Source organism: Sebastes umbrosus, chromosome 17 (genome assembly GCF_015220745.1).
Source record: "Sebastes umbrosus isolate fSebUmb1 chromosome 17, fSebUmb1.pri, whole genome shotgun sequence".
In the NCBI taxonomy this organism is placed as follows: Eukaryota; Metazoa; Chordata; class Actinopteri; order Perciformes; family Sebastidae; genus Sebastes; species Sebastes umbrosus.
Window position 1 is genome coordinate 21080618 of NC_051285.1, and position 16632 is coordinate 21097249.

General features: G+C 39.9%; 2 protein-coding genes across 3 annotated transcripts in view; one reads left to right on the forward strand and one right to left on the reverse strand.

Moving 5' to 3' along the window:
* Positions 1 to 1295: 1295 nt before the first annotated feature.
* On the reverse strand, positions 1296 to 12993 carry LOC119475918 (protein phosphatase 1D-like). Of its 2 annotated transcripts, XM_037749036.1 has the most exons (7): positions 11735 to 12986; positions 7874 to 8102; positions 7553 to 7677; positions 7269 to 7450; positions 6465 to 6692; positions 6016 to 6103; positions 4365 to 4501 (listed from the first exon to the last, which is right to left on the reverse strand). In XM_037749036.1, the coding sequence occupies exons 1-6, from the start codon at positions 12270 to 12272 to the stop codon at positions 6020 to 6022; spliced, it is 1386 nt and encodes a 461-aa protein (XP_037604964.1). In that variant the 5' UTR covers positions 12273 to 12986; the 3' UTR covers positions 4365 to 4501; positions 6016 to 6019. The 2 variants fall into 2 exon arrangements, with proteins under 2 accessions (XP_037604963.1, XP_037604964.1); XM_037749035.1 differs by lacking the exon at positions 6016 to 6103 and having other exon boundaries at positions 1296 to 4501; positions 11735 to 12993.
* Positions 12994 to 15947: 2954 nt separating this feature from the next.
* The window catches only part of LOC119475789 (roundabout homolog 1-like), a 119720-nt gene continuing 119035 nt past the window's right edge, over positions 15948 to 16632 (forward strand). Inside the window, exon 1 of the mRNA XM_037748820.1 lies at positions 15948 to 16027. The gene's annotated coding sequence lies outside the window, so the exon portion shown is untranslated. The remainder of the gene's footprint in view (positions 16028 to 16632) is intronic.

Below are 16632 nucleotides of genomic sequence, written 5' to 3' on the forward strand. Positions count from 1 at the left end.
TGCTGGGCTGACAGTCAATGAAATATTCAAGTCAAGACACAATCATGGATCTGATGTCTGTAATGTCTCAGAAACAGACCCTGTGTAAGGACAGGAAATGTGTTCCTAAAGTACAGTATATGGCACAGGGACAAGATATCACAAGAAAAAATGACCAGCGATGTTTTTCATTTACCTTTATGTGAGTCTGGCTTTCAAGCCCACAATACTGCAGGGATGGAAAGGCTGGTCATTTTTTTCAATCTACCTATAGTATAAAGTAATAGCCAATGACACCGCCATTCTCTATTGAATGAGTAAAGCTTAAAGCAGACATTGGAGTGTCCCAGGAGCTGCTGCTTATGCTCACTCGTAGGGACGTGGCAAATCATAAAGATCAATTATTGTTGCCAAAACTGCCATCCATATACTTAACATTCAGCATAAATCAAATATGGCAAACCATTTTTCCTATTTAAAGGACCAGTGTGTATCAATTAGGGGGTTCTATAGGCAGAAATGGAATAATATATTAATGAATAAGTATGTTTTGTTTAGTGTATAATCACATGATGATAAGAATCGTTGTGTTTTCGTTACCTTAGAATGAGCCGTTTATATCTACATAGTGAGCTAGTCCTCTCCACGGAGTCCGCCACCGTCATGTTTCTACAGTCGCCCAGAACGGACAAACCAAACACTCTTAACTTTTCCTGCTCGCGCCTGTCGCCACCGCTCTCTCTCTCTTGCTTCACCACTCACTTCCCACGTACACACACACACACACACACACACACACACACTGGCTCTGCTCCAAATGACTCAAGATAGGGCCATTTGCGTTTTCGCATCAGCCACTGTAGCTCTCCAACATGGCTTGGCACACTTGGGAGAGGCTTCATTTGGTTGCAATCTCCTCAACTCACCGCTATAGATACCACCAGATCCTACACACTGGACCTTTAAGTGGCTATATTCAAACAGTCTAGTCACATTAATAGGAGTGATTTCTTTATTGAGCATGTGTTATTATTATTCTCTTCTGTGTTGGTTTACAAGTTAAGCTTGACATGTCATTTTTGAGTTTGGAAACAGCAGTTGACATAACAACTCAAGGTCCACTTGCTTGTTGAAAAAAAGAAAAAAAAAGTGACTGAAATTACTAAATATTCTGTCATTTTTAACCATATTTTATACAAAAAAAAGTCAAGATGTTATGTATGTTACTGATCCATACATGTGGAATTTGAATTGTAGACATCAGATTTTCTGATTTAAAAAAAAAAGTGTGTAATAAGATATTGAAGAGACTACTGTAAAGATGCAACTGTTTAATCCTTTTACATCACTGCCATCTACTGGAACAAAATGCCAGTGCACCCTTTACAAACATGAGCATAAGTATTCCCCCTTATATTCAAGCTACACAGTAGCTGAAGGCAATATAGACACGCTTTTATTAACAAAGTTGGTTTACTTTTACGAAACAGAAACATGCTAAAGTCATTAAATATAGTCATGATAACAGCTCCACACACTGGGCTATAGATATTGTCGTTTGAACAACACCGCAACAACAGACATAACGGCACCGATTGGAAAATGAGAACTTTATTACAACACACAGACACTGTATATCCAGTCACTTTCAACGCACGTAGCTTATACAGTTAGTCCTGAAAATGTGCAGGTTGTAGTGGATGTGAAGCCAGACCTAGAAGTATTGTCATTGTCAAGAAAACAAACCACATGCCCATTAACATTCATGACCTCTGGACACTTACACAACATACAGAGTAGATCCGAGCATGCCAGACTCCTGAAAAAAACCCAATAACTTTGCATAATAATGTACTGTACAAACTTCTATTGCATATTGACGTACTGTACAAAACCAAAAAACTGCTCTGAAAAAAACCAAAAACATTAACCAGGTTTAGGAGCAGGTTTAGTATGCTGTAGTGTGGATGGTAAAATGGCAATGACTGCAGGTTGCATGATAAATCCCAAATATCAAAACCTGTGAAAAGCACCTCTGACTCATTTGTGCTAAGGCAACCATGACACTTTTTTATGGAAAAGGAAGGCAAAACACATCAGCTAAAACAGTGACCGAGCTGCCATGTTGTTAACACAAGTTAGAGCTTTTAAAATCTACACCTTGAAACGGATCCTTCCTGCGTTCGCACATAAGGTGTTTTATGTGCAGATTAAAACACACAAGTTATGGGAGTAAAGCACACACACAAGGATACAATATATGAAAACAAATAGAAAGGCCTATGGAGTGCTCCGGGGATGACGTTTTGTTGTAGGCCAACCAGGAGGTTAGCATCGCCCTGGGTTCCCATTGGGTTTTTGGATTATTGCAGAAAATAAACTCTGTGGTGAACAAACATTTATGATACTTAAGTTTTGTTCAGCAAGATAATCTCCACAATTTAACACTACTTCTATGATTTTTGAAGCGGGAATGCAATCACCAGAAGTAACGTTAGGTTATAAACAGCTACACCTTGGTCGCATGAACGCCACTTGTTAGCAACTGTCTATTTTAAGACCTATAAAAGCTTCAAAATTCACGAGTGAAATATTTGTTGATGTATTTTATGCTGTAGAACTAAAAGTTAAATTCTCTTAAGCTTGTGTCAACCACAGACCTTATTTCAGGCATCTAACTAAAAACCCATTGACTTCCAGACGAGGGAACTAAAAGGGCTAAAATGTGAACTCATTTCCAGGTTTTGGACTCATTCCTATAGCACTCTATTGAAATGGTGTTAGTGCCTATAGTGGACACTTAAAAATTAACTGGATGTTATAGAAAGAAAAGCAGACTCCTAGCCACCTCCCAGTGAGGCACAGGTATTGATATAGGCTTTCACATCAGCACCCAACACAGTACCAATACCCATTGGGCCAAATCATAAATGGAGATGCCAAAAAAAATGTCAAGCAAAGTACCATCAAAGGGTCAATTCACTAAAACCACACATATGTACATGGATAGATACCACGAGGGAGAGTTTGTTTTTTCTGATTTGATGAACAGACCAAGCGATGCATAAGATACACCAATTAGCTGAGGAGCAATTGGGATCATAACAGTACATAATTAGCCACTGGTGACCATAAAACAAATAATAGACTTAAAAATCAATACCCTCATCATAATTACCTCAGACCATTGCGTGTCAAATTTTCCCATTATTTTTGCATGCTACATTAACGGTATTAAAAAATGCCAGAGGTTTCTATTGCACCCAATTAAACAATAAAAGAAACCTCTAACAGTTAATGATGTTCCGATACCGAGTACCGATCCGATACCAGCGTGATAAAGATTGTTGTTGTTATCGTCACGACAAACTCCCAGCCATCAGTTCTTCTTCGCTGCTCTAAAACAGTAGTTGCCAGTGGCAGCCATGATACATCCAGGGCGACAGCACAGTGAAGGTTTTGGAGCGGCGGAGGAAAATTGATTTCCAGTTAAACAAGTTGATTTCTTTCTGGTTCAATAAATTAGGGTATCGGATCGGTGCATAGACTCGTCGATACCAATCCCGAATTTTGGGCAGTATCTGACATTATCGGACAGTATCGGAACAACTCAACAGTGGCATAGTAGCACATTTCATCTAAGAGGAAAGATTCCAAACAACTGGTCTGAGGTATTGAACCCAATGAAGGAAAGACTGGCATGTTAAAAAGTAAAAATTGTGAATTCATTTGATAAAAATCTAAACTGGAAGCTTGCATGTGTCACAATTTTATCTCAGATCGTAGTGATCCATCTTCTTCAAAATACGTCTTTTTGATATACTATACATACTTCTACGTATGAAAATAGATTGAATGGATCTAAAATTTTCAAATTTCCACGAACACTCAAATTTAAAGAGGCGGGCAGGAAGAAGAGCAAGAAGCAAAAAGGTTAAAACAGCAACACATTTACAGTCTCATTTCTCACATATTTACAAAAACAAGACTTTGTATAAAAAAGTATACATCTAGGAATAGACCTGATACATGAGCAAAGTTGACACGATGCAGATTATCCTTCCGGCCTCAGGGCAAAAAACACTGTTTCTATACGAGACGAGGTTCAGCACACGCACAAGGCAGCGTTGCGGTGCTGTGGTAGGATACCGCTTTCCTCGGAGGAGCTTCTCGTTTGACGGGATTGTTCACTTTGTACATTGCTGCGAGGCGTCTCCCGGGGGAAGCTTTCGCCGGAGGACCGACCGGGGCGACGGGGAGGACCTCTGAGTTCAGGGGGGGTGTGCGGAGAACGGCGAGACCTTTTTGACGGAGGAGCAGGAGCAGCAGCAGCGCAGTCCATTTGGGTTGTCGAGTCTTGCTTTTCGAAGACATTCGCAGAACCGTCCGAGGGGGGCAGCGTGGCCCTCGCGGAGTCAACGTCGGGTAAAAGCTGTGCGGCGGCACAGGAAGCCGCCTCGTACAGCCCAAATGCCTGCTCCAGAGCTGTGGAACTGTCTTTGAACGGGGAGGAATCACTCCGCTGAAAAAAAACAAATCATAAAATGTAATTAAAATTTGATAATTTATTATCACATTATATTATAATACACATTTATTTATACATTTAAATCAATTCTGTTTCTTTTTGTCAAGAAAAAATGCTATTCATTAATCTAAAATAAATAAATGAGACACACAGATGGAAGCTGTTACAAATGGGACATAGACTAAAAGCATGGAAATAAACAACAGTTTGACAAACAATATTGGATTAAGATGTTTTCAGATGGTTCTATGTTGAGTTTTAGGAATGTAGAGAGTGAATATAGATCTATGACTTACAATTGATAGAATACTGACACTGTGTAATTCAGGAGGTAGAAGCATGCTCAGTGCTCTAGTAGCTATTCACTTTTTAAAAAAACATAATGCTCTGTTCAAAAGTATTATTACTTGGTGTTCTCTCACCAAATACTTCACTGCCTGTCTACTGGTGTGACTTTTTTTTTTGGCTGATGTACTTCATTTCATGAAGCTAGAGAAAATCAGACACACACTACGTTGCTCCATCTCCAAATCTGAACGAGTTTAGCAGCCCTTCCTTAGACATATTTCTTCCTATATGACCAAGATGACCCATATATTTATTTTTAGTAATCGTTCCACACTCCGAACCATTTTTTGTTATTTGTCTCTCTTTATTTTTAATTCTTTTTTCTTAATTTTGATTTGGCTTTTGCAAGTAGTCAATCATTTTTTTAAAACACATTATTCTTATTATTTTTTTTTTCAATTTTGTCCCTTTTTTTGTCTTTAGGCTTCTTGACTCTGCTATAACTTGCTGATATTCCTATATATTGGGAGGATTTATACAGTATGTATTGTATCATATGTCATTGCCCAATGATATGTTGTGTATAAGAAAATTCAAATAAACAGACCGCAATCAAAAAACTATGATTGAGGGAAAATAAGAAAGAGCAAATGATCATCTTCTTCTCGCAAAGAAAATCCCTCTCCTATTTAAAAGAGTTATGGAAAGTAGGCCGAATATATATATATATATATATATATTAAGACTGAATAGAAGAAGCTATAAAGGGTGTGATATCCAGTATACTGTAATTAGCGTTGGCACTGTGAACTGTCTGTTCAACATGTTGTAAATACCTTTTAATAAGCCATTTTGAGTTCACTGTCTCCCTCTACTGGCTAAAGGAGGAACAAGGTTTAATGTGGTACTGGTGATGGCAACCATCATTTAAGTAATGTTTTTGAATTGGTTATTTCACTTTTCTTTTCAATACTGGCCAACACATTTAAAGAAATACGTGATCTACAGCTCTCTTATAGCAGTACAATATCAATACCAGGGTAATCTATACTCCCAAGCAGAGAGGACCAGCCTCATTTTGATATCCAAATAGCAGATTTTTTTTGCCACCAGTTTCAACAACAGAAGCCTGGCTATTCAGCTAATAGATCATAAAAAATCATTGGCTGGTCATATTTGCTGACACTTTGATACATTTGTTTTCATAACTGAGCAGTCACCTCACTACCACTCCAGGCACGGCCATCCCTCATGTTCTTCTCCATATATCTCATCTTCTTCAAAAAACATGTCATCCTCATTCTCCTCCTGTTGGCCCCGGAAACAAAGAGTGATTTGTTGAAACTGACGGTCCACCGATTAAAAAACGGCCGGTATGACCTTACGTCAACAGCCATCGGTGACCACAAACTTTTGATATTTGAACTGGTGAGAGTATTAAACAAAATGACAATAAAAAAATGGACTGGAATATATAAAAAGGACAATACAGTGAACAGCAAGCAACAAACAAACACAGAAATATTCAGTATACTTTTCCATTGTCAGAGTGGTCGTGAGGTGCATTCCCTGACTCTGCATTTTGGAAAATATACAATATGTAATTTTGCTGTATGATTTATATGGTTCATCCTAATGAAAGAGGATGCAACAAAGTTATGGCACTAACCGTTGGGATCGCACATGTGTTATAAGTTGTTCCCGGAAAGGGAACATGGTCCATTCCTGTAGACATGTCGACGACGATCTCATCTCGATGCATAGGGATAGGCGGGCCTCCGCGCTCCTGTAGCGCCAGGACAATAACTGTTGTGTTGTCTGCACGGAGCATGCGCTCTTTCCAAAACAGTAGGGCTGTGCATCCCAGCCGGCGGGCGCAAGACATTCCCTTTGGTCCCTAAAAGCAAAAAGAGAAGTTAATATAATCCTGGTAATTCTAAAGCTTCCAGGCTCCAACAAGTGTGAAGATAATTACTACGACTACTTTCATCCTGCCAAAATTACAACTATTTAAAATTTTGTGTATTCAGGCCGTTACACACCGGCGGCCTTTTTTTTTTTTTTGCATGATTAATTCACGTGAATATATATTTTTTTCGAACTGTTGTTTTTGTCATGAAGACTTTCACACAGAATGTGAATGTTACGCGGCCAAAAATGTACACTTTCTTTCGAAACAAGGTTGATTTTCTGAGCGTTCGCACCGCAAATTAAGGCATCAACCAATCCCGTTGTGCAGAACGGGTTGAGCTGCACCTATATTTATGAAACAGTAACAGAGGCTCTGTAGTCCGAACCAGGATGGCAAACTTAATTGCTCCTTTCAACCTTGACAACAAAGTCATTGCACACCGGATTCCACTCCTTCCGTTCTTACCTTTCACAATAAAAGCCCTAGACAAACAGACATAGTATTTTTGCATTTTCGTGTCGTTAATTTGTTATGCCCGCCTTTAGTTGCACAATTACGTACCACCATTTTGTCGTGGCTAGAACACATGTTGACGGCGTTCTTCGGCGGCATCATATTCCACAGTCCGTCGCTGCCGAGGATGATGTAGCGATGCCGGTTGGGGTCGAGGGTCATCACGGTGGTGTCGGGCTCCGGGGAAACCACAAACTCCCCGCTGTAGAAATCGTAGCTCCAGAGGTCACCTTTTCAAAAGATAACAAAAACATAGTATCACTTTTAGAGGAATAATTAAACAAAAAAATACCAATACACAATATAATTTTATGGATTTTACTAATTTTTACCGAGGGATCGGGCCACAGCCAGGAAGGGGATCTGGTCGATGACTGTGCTCCTCCTCACGGGGCCGTTATGAGTCAGCCTGGGCCTCTTCCAAACAACACGGTTCACCCCAGATTTCTTCATTACACTACAGTTACAAGAACACACTTCAATACAAAGGCAAGCTTAGAAGATTGACAGGAAATACAGCAATGTTGAAAGGAACAAGTGCAAGAAACCATCTGCCCCCTCTGTGTGATGTTATTTGGCTGTTTGACATAGCCCCTGCCCTTATAATACAACTCAATCTATGTCTTCTATGAGGTCCTGTTCGATCAACTCACCTGCCACCCAGTCGCTCGATCCTTTCTTTTTCTTTAGGAAGTTCAGGTTTATGGTCTTGTGTTATTTCCAGCGCCTGGAGCGTGATATCAGAGGCGTTTTCTTGCACTCCGACAACCACTGCCGAATCCCCTACATGGGCGACGTACATGTGAACTCCGCGGATCACAATCACGCTGGCGGTGGTGCCTGATGTACTGGGCAGGCCGGTAATGGTCTTTGGCCACTCTGCTGTAAGGGAGAAAAGAGAAATAACATGTTACTCACTGATATGGTCAAAAGTTTGGAAAGGAAACACTGTTGGTAGTATCAGTGAGGGCAATAAAACAAAGCCAAAATGTTGTTAATTAAGAAAAAAATTGTTGTGATTCATCTGAAACTGCAACATACAGGCTACTTAAATGCTGCATGAGTAGGGTTTGTTTTTAAAAACAATATGCTTTCTCAGATTTTTTGACAAAAAGTAACACTTAAACACTAAAAACAAAAGTATCACTGACAACAACTAGTGAAGAGAGTATATTGAAGCCAAGTAGAAAGTAGATTGAAGATGGAAATACCTTACTGGACTTATGTCTGATTTCCACTATACACCAATGGAGCCATAAGAGGATTATGAACATACGGAATAATACAGTGAGGAAGCCTTTCCATCTGGCATAAAGGTGTTAATATTGTCTACCAAGGTCAGGACGCCTCTACCACAAGATATGTTAGTTTGCATGTAAACAAACATGTAAATTGTAGTTCAGCCTGCAAGCAAGTCTGAAGAAAAATGTGCACTTCAAACCTGCTTAACTTCAGTTTTGCAGCAGCTAAACAGCCCATGGCCTTAAGAGCAACCATGTATGGGGAATTATTTGGCTCTGTATGCTCAGTGTTTGTGCTCTACACAGCGTCTTACTGCATCAACACAATTAAAACAATTGTTATGTTTCTCAATTTGCCAACATAGAGTTTTAGACTCCAGGAAAACAAGCCAAATTAAAAGAATGTTCTTCAATTTGATGAACTGCAAAACTCTATCACTATCCCACAGCACTGGTGATGAAGATAGACTCTGTTAGTAACGGATCAGAGAGCTGTTTCATAAAGCATGACGACCACATAAGCCAGGCTTAACCCGAGTAAATCTGTCTTATTTTGGAGAAATTTAGTTTCATAACTCAGGATTAAATAGGTTTGACCCATGTTACCATAGAAACACATCCCTCTGCAGGGTAACCTCATGCTGTTTAGGCGACTTTTTTTAGACTTCAGCTCAGGCTTAACCAGTATTTCACTTTAATATTTAATCATTCATATCATAGGTTTAATATGTGCTGCTCTGTGGCTGCGAACATCACGGTTTGCTTTACTTCTCTCTCCATTAGTGAATTGATCTGAACTTCATATTTCAGGCTTGTGTTTTACGGTTGTTACTCAAGACTACTTTTCACAATAAGTCCTGCTTCTCGTAGCTTTCTTTATAAACCTGAATCTTGATTCAGCACCACTTCATGCAGAAATATGTGTATATTATCTAGAGATGCAGCGATCCGACTTTTTCAGTCCAGATAGCGATACCTGGGCTTTGGGTGTCGGCCGATACCGAGTACCGCTATTTGAGTCAGTATTTGCCTGATATCTGATCCGGTATCGGATAACCTCTCTCTCTCTCTTACTTACTTCACAGTGAATTGATATGATCTGAGCATCATGTCTCAGGTTTGTGTTTTACTGTTGTTACTCAAGAATACTTTTCACAATAAGTCATACTTCTCTGTAGCTGACTTTATGAAACCATTTCTGCAGAAATATGTGTGGATTATTCAGAGAATTTTATATTAAAGGGGAAAGACATTGTATTTCTGTCAAATTGAGAGACGGATGAACAAAATACACATGAAAGAAAAACATGCTTTCAATAACAGGGATGTTGAAACTGATTAATACAAACATGCTACTGCACTTTTAAAAGGGACAATCTGTGAGGGTTAACACAAGTGCAGCGTTAAAAGTAAAAGCATAGATTTTAACCTGATGACCAAATTGACAGAAATAGGGTTTTATAATGTACAACTAAAATTAAATTATTTAGGTTTTCTGACAAATTTCAGGTTAGCATGATGCTTTTTTCCCCTCTTTTAACCCTTAACCCACTTCTAATGCTGTGATGACACCTTTCACCAGAGCTATATTTTAGGCAGGGTCTGAAATTAACCTTTTTCCTCACCTGCCACTGTGGCAGGTCACTGAACATTTCTATACTGGCCACTCAATTTTCTGCCACTTCTGAAATCTAGGTGGAACGCTTTAAAAAATTGTAAACACTGAGTCAGTGGTACCAGACTGTAGAATTTTGGAATATATCATGTAACCTTAATCCATGACTATATTTAATTTAGGCTTAAGAATTGCTTTTTAAAAATAACATTTCTTAATATAAGAGAAAACCTGTCTGCCATGGTGGCAGGTGACCTGACATTTCTACCTGCCACAGCCAACATTTACTCTGTTATTTGGCAGGTGGCAGGTGCTAATTTCATTCCCTGATTGTAGGGGGTTGTGCTAAATCTGAGAGCTGTGTGTTGTGGTCAGATGACAGCTCACTGTGTTCATGTGTAATGGGATGGACCAGTCGCCAGAGGAGATTGTGGACATCATCATCACACCAGCTGAGTAGGATGCTGCTGCTGCTGCTGCCTCATCATGTGACACAGTTTTGTTGCTGAAACTGTGACAACAGCAGGAATTATGAGCAAAAAAGCAGCAATAAACATGAGGAAGAGCTTAACTTTGATGAATTACATAGCTCTTCCACATTGCATGGTGACAACCTGCAACCTGATGACCAAATTGACAGAAATAGGGTTTTATAATGTACAATTTGACAGCCTTCTATCACCTGGAGAATATAGCAAGAATTAGAGGACTGATGTCTCAGCAGGATTTGGAAAAACTAGTCCATGCATTTATCTTCAGCCGACTTGACTACTGAGTCCTCACTAAGACCAAGAAAGTGGATCATATCAGTCCAGTTCTGAGGTCTCTACACAGGCTCCCTGTCTCTCAGAGAATTGATTTCAAAATACTGCTGCTGGTTTACAAAGCACTAAATGGTTTAGGGCCAAAATACATTTCAGATCTTCTGCTATGTTATGAACCATCCAGACCTCTCAGTTCATCTGGATCAGGTCTGCTTAGTGTCCCCCAGAGTCAGAACTAAACATGCAGAAGCAGCGTTCAGTTTTTATGCACCAAATATTTGGAACAAGCTCCCAGAAGCCTGCAGGACCAACTCCAACTCTGAGTTTTGCTTTTAAATCAAAGCTTAAAACTTTCCTGGTTTATTTTTAGCTTGTTTTTATTTTCTAATCTTTAATGTTTTAATGTTTTTATAACTGTTTTAATTATGTCTTAATGTTCTTTTGCACTTTGTTGCAATGTTCTTGAATGTTTATGTTAAGGACTTTGAATTGCCCTTTTGCTGAAATGTGCTATACAAATAAAGCTGCCTTGCCTTGCCTTACTACTAAAATTAAATTATTTAGGTTTTCTGACAGGTTTCAGGTTTAGCATGATGTTTTTTCTTTTCCTTTTAACCCTTAACCAACTTATAATGCTGTGATGAAACCGTTCATCAGAGCTCTACATTGTAGCTGGGTTGTGTGTTGTGGTCAGATGACAGCTCACTGTGTTCATGTGTAATGGGATGGGCCAGTCGCCAGAGGGGATTGTGGACATCATCATCACACCAGCTGAGTAGGATGCTGCTGCTGCTGCCTCATCATGTGACACAGTTTTGTTGCTGAAACTGTGAACTGTGACAGCAGGAATTATGAGCAAAAAAGCAGCAATAACAATGAACTTTGATGACTTACGTAGCTCTTTCCACATCGCATGGTGACAGGCGATGAAGCCCTTCTTCAGAGCAGCACACACTTCACTGTGATCCTTGGACCAGAACCCCCGCTGCCTTTTCAATAAATCCCACAGATTCTCTCTGGCGAAGTGTGCCGCTTCTCGGCCTCCGTGGCCGTCAAACACAGCGAAAAACGCCACAGACCTCCGAGTGTCGACTGCATGCTCTGCGACTTTCCCCTCCGACGACACCGGTGCAGCGTTGTTGCCACCACTGTCCTCGTTTGATAGGTTCTCTACCCACATTGCAGAAGCTGGGCCGGATTCGGCAGCAACGTTATTATGACCGTGTGTCTCATTTTCAGTCTGTTTTGTTGGTTCACTCTCAGCTTTCCCCTGTCCTCCCTGTCCTCCTTGTCCTCCATGTCCCTGCGACTTCGGATAATCTTCGCCTGGCGACGGCTCGTACTCGATTCTGATCTCGACAACATCCTCCATGTATTTCCTCCCCCCTTGCTCGGAGAATGCACTCATGCGAAATATAATCCCCTCGTCCATGATTAGTGAACGCCTACTGGTTATTATCTAAGCAATAAAAGGGGGTACATGTAGTTTGCTAATTGTAGCTTCCAAAGCTACAAATTTTTTGAACCGATTTTGCCGCGATTGTATGGCCGAAGGCTTCCTTCCTTTTTGTTTATCTTCTCCGGAGACGTCCCCGCTGTACGTAATGACGTCATTTTTCTCTCCCCACCTATCAAGTTTGCAACTACGCATGGCACGCCATGCTGCCTTTAGGGGCTGCTCGACAAAATTGGAATGACATTAGTAGATTAGTACAGACCACAACAAAACTGCAAAATAGTCTTGAATATGGTTCTTTTCATGACTCGCTTGATGATATCATCCTCAATTTGTCATTGACGGATCCCAGCTGCCGTGCTTTCGCATTAGTATGACAACTCAAGAGAACTTTCTAAAAAGGACTCTTAAAGAAATGAGGGGAAGTGAACGTCGCAAAGTTTGCACAGAATTCACCCCAACTATGGCACAACGACAGCCTAAGTAAGCAAACTGTTTCAATATGTTTCTGTTGTGTGACCATATTTTGACAGCAATGGGTCTATCATCCACACATATATCCATATTTTCAGAAGCAATATTACAGCTTGCATGCAGCTTTCACATATTGGGAAAATGGTCATTAACTTGACAGAGAACAGGTATAAACACTTTATTCAGCAAAACCTTATTGCCTTTTTAGCTTTTTAAAATATTTAACACCCCAGACTTGAATTAACACCGTGAGTGATTAACACCGATTCATTTCTATGTATGGCCAATCGTTTATATTTGCTTAGTGACCCCTCAGCAATCATCATGCCAAATTTGGCGCTTGTATCACTATTTGCACGATTTGATTGAAAAATGGATGTTATCCGCTCCACTAATTAAACTAATGATGGCTTAATTCCATTTAGCTGCTTTGTTTTCAGGAGCCTGGTGTTGTGTATGCTGTCTCACTGTCACAATAACATGGCTTACCAAGGGACATTGCAATATGATGAAGCCAGAATGTTATCAGAGCTGTTCTTTTTCGGCAATGCCAAGTCACACTTCTGTTGTGAAAAAGGCCTATCCTGCTCCTCAGTGTCAGGGACAGCAATCTCCATCACACCCCAGCTGTTGTGGAGGTGTGTCAGCGTGTCAGCCTTATACTCTTAGATATTGAATGTGGCTTATAAAGATATTTTTCATTTGCTTGTTGTATCATGAAACATTTTCTCTACAGCCCACTGTCAAGATGCTTTTTATTTTAAGCCTCCAGGATTTGTCTTCGTTGTGTTTGTGTCTTGTGGGAACTTGGTATAGGTGGTAAGTGTGTGTGTGCATGTGACATGTTCTGATAAAACACCCTGTGCGTTCCAATACTACCATACTATTTAGTATGCCAGAAAAACATTTAGTATGTCCCAATACATAGTATGCCAAAAACACCAGGATGTCCTATGATGATGATGATGATGCATTTTGCATTATGCAAGCCAGCATACTTTTTTGGCTATTCTAACCCACAATCCTCTGTGCAGCAGATATATGAGCAAGAGGGTCAAAGTTCAAGGCACAATGTTATGACGAAGTAGTATGTCCCACTCCCAATTGTATGCATACTGCATCCAACAGTACGTACTTTGCAAGGGCAGCTGCAGTATGTACTAAAAGTAAAAAGAAAAAATATGCAATTTGGAATGTAGCCATCTCATCTCATAGGGGAGGTGCATGAAACTCTTTACAGTCTGACCTAATGAACACTATTGTGACACTTAAGATACTGATTCTTCCCCCAAATTATTTGCAAAGCCAAGAAGTGTTTCAGCCTGATGAATTTTAAGATTCACTCAAAAATCACTGTTGCAGGCTGGGTGAATGTAATGTTGTAATAATGGTGTAGTTTAAAAAAAAAAAAAAAGAACATGGATCACATGGTAGTGTTGAAAAATTCAACGTTTTTTGTAAAAAACACACAGTTTATAAGAAAACATAATGCTATTTTGGGGTTTTATTACAGCATTGAGTGTTTGAATGAGCTCTTTATCAAGTACAGGGCTATACAGTAATGCAAGGTGGAGGCCTTAACCTTAATTCTCCACCTTCACCCCCCTTATTCACAGATATTCAATATATAGTTTAAAACAGGAATTTTCACAAACAACACGTTGACAGCACACATACATCTATTTTACTACAAGTAGAATTCTACAAGGGATTTCATATGTTGATATATGGTCTTCATATGGAAAACACTTGACATTGATTCATGGCTTGTAATCCCACCTATGGTATACATTGTTGTGCATGTTTATATATGCACTGCTGAGTAATGTGTGTGTGTGCGTGTAAGCATGCATTTATTCCTGAGGTCACAAGTGAAAGTGTGCAAGTAGTACACATTTATGCAATGTGTATGGAGATGCATACAGTATAGGCTTTTGTGTGTAATGCAATACAGACAGGCCTTCTTGGACTTGAGAATAGAGATGTGGTTGTTGTGATTGCACCGAGCTATTGCTGTTTTTTTATTCACATTCACATTCAAATCTTTGGTTTGAATGATCAATGTTAACAAGAAATTGTCTTACGAGATAAAATGCATGCATGGTAATCAAATCTCTTTCCAAATAAGGACGCATTTGTATTCAAATATGTCTCACTTTGACCTAACACACATTATATGGATTCCTCTCAAGACCTATACTCAGCTGTGAGCTTTGATGGTGGATTTCTCTGCTCCTTTCAGGGAAAATCTTTACATCGCTCTCTTGTGTATGTGAGAGAGAGAGAGAGTGAGAGAGAGAGAAGATGCACGTTTTAGGGGAGAAATAGGAATTTCCCACATTATACTTTCCCTCGGTGTCTCCATCCCCTTTTCATCCCTTAATACCCAAAGCTGTGACCTTGACTTTAACCCTCAAACCCCCAGTATCCACCATCTGCTACATTTTCTTTCTTTCTTTCTTTCTTTCTTTCTTTCTTTCGTCCTTCCTGTCTTTTCTTCCGTCATTCTCTTTGCTGTTTATGTCCATTAATAGTCTAGCCCTCTGAGAGGAACCTGTCTGCACACAGGCCACCATTACCGATGAAGAGGCAAAGTGATTTCCATGTAAATGGTGTCAGAATGTCATTTTCAAGTGAAGCCGCTGAGAAAATGAATTCCTGAAGACGAGAGAGATTACCAAGGGGCAACGACACCTGGATTGCATTCTCACAGATTCCCCATGCAGCTCTTGTATTATGGTCCATCCACAAAAATAGCTTTGTTTGGCTCCCCGACTGTGTGAATGCTGAAGTGTCAGTCAGCCCAACCAAAGAGGAGAAAGGGGAAAGCGACTCAGATATTACCATATAAATGTATGGTAATATAACCATTTTTTGATATGAGCAAATCACAGTTAAACTATACTGAGTGTAAGTGTGTGTGTGTGTGTGTGTGCTCTTATTGAAGGCATTTGTTTCCTCATCAACGTACAGTACGGTCAAAGTGTAATGATTAATTGGTGAGGGTACAATGTAAATAGATTATATTTGGACCTCAGTCGACCTCAGGGCTAGCCATTAGTCTATGTGACAGGTTGACCATACAGCTAGAGAAACAATTATTAAGACCAAGACCATTAATGGAAGGCAAAGAGAGGCTAGGACCAAGGGTTAACAGGTTTTTTGAAATCTCAGCCTCAACCCAAATCTCTTCTTTTTTCTTTTTCCAACAGAAAGAAGACACATCAGGAAAATGAATCGGCAACACATTCACAGAAGTAAGTACAGGCTTATCATCTCACTGCTACTGTGTGACTGTCCTTGAAGAAACAGTGTTGTAACATTTTGGGGGGATCTAATGGCAGAAATATAATATAATATTCATAACTATGTTTTCATTAGTGTATAACACCTGAAACTAAGAATCGTTGTGTTTTTATTAGCTTATAGATTGAGCTCACAGAGTCCGCCGTGTTGCTCCGCCAAGTTTCTACAGTAGCCCAGAACGGACAAACCAAACACTGGCTCTAGCGAGAGCCATTGGTGTTTTTTTACGTTACCTGAAGGCCACTGTAGTCCGCCGTAGAGTGCAAAACCGTTGTACTGCCAGCTTTTATTATGGTGAGGATGGCCTCTGAGCGAGGCGAACCGCGTTAAGTTTCGTCACGATATGATATTATATGGATTCTTTGGACAACGATACAATATTTGCTGATATCACAAAGTCTGCTAGATATGATTTCTATTCGATATACTGTGTAGCTGTAAAATGAGAAAATTTGCTCCGGCTGGTGGGTGGTGCTTGGTATTTCCTCAACTGATCTCAACATGGCTGCCGGGTCACAAACTTTCTCATTTTACAGCTGAACAGTGCATTACAAGA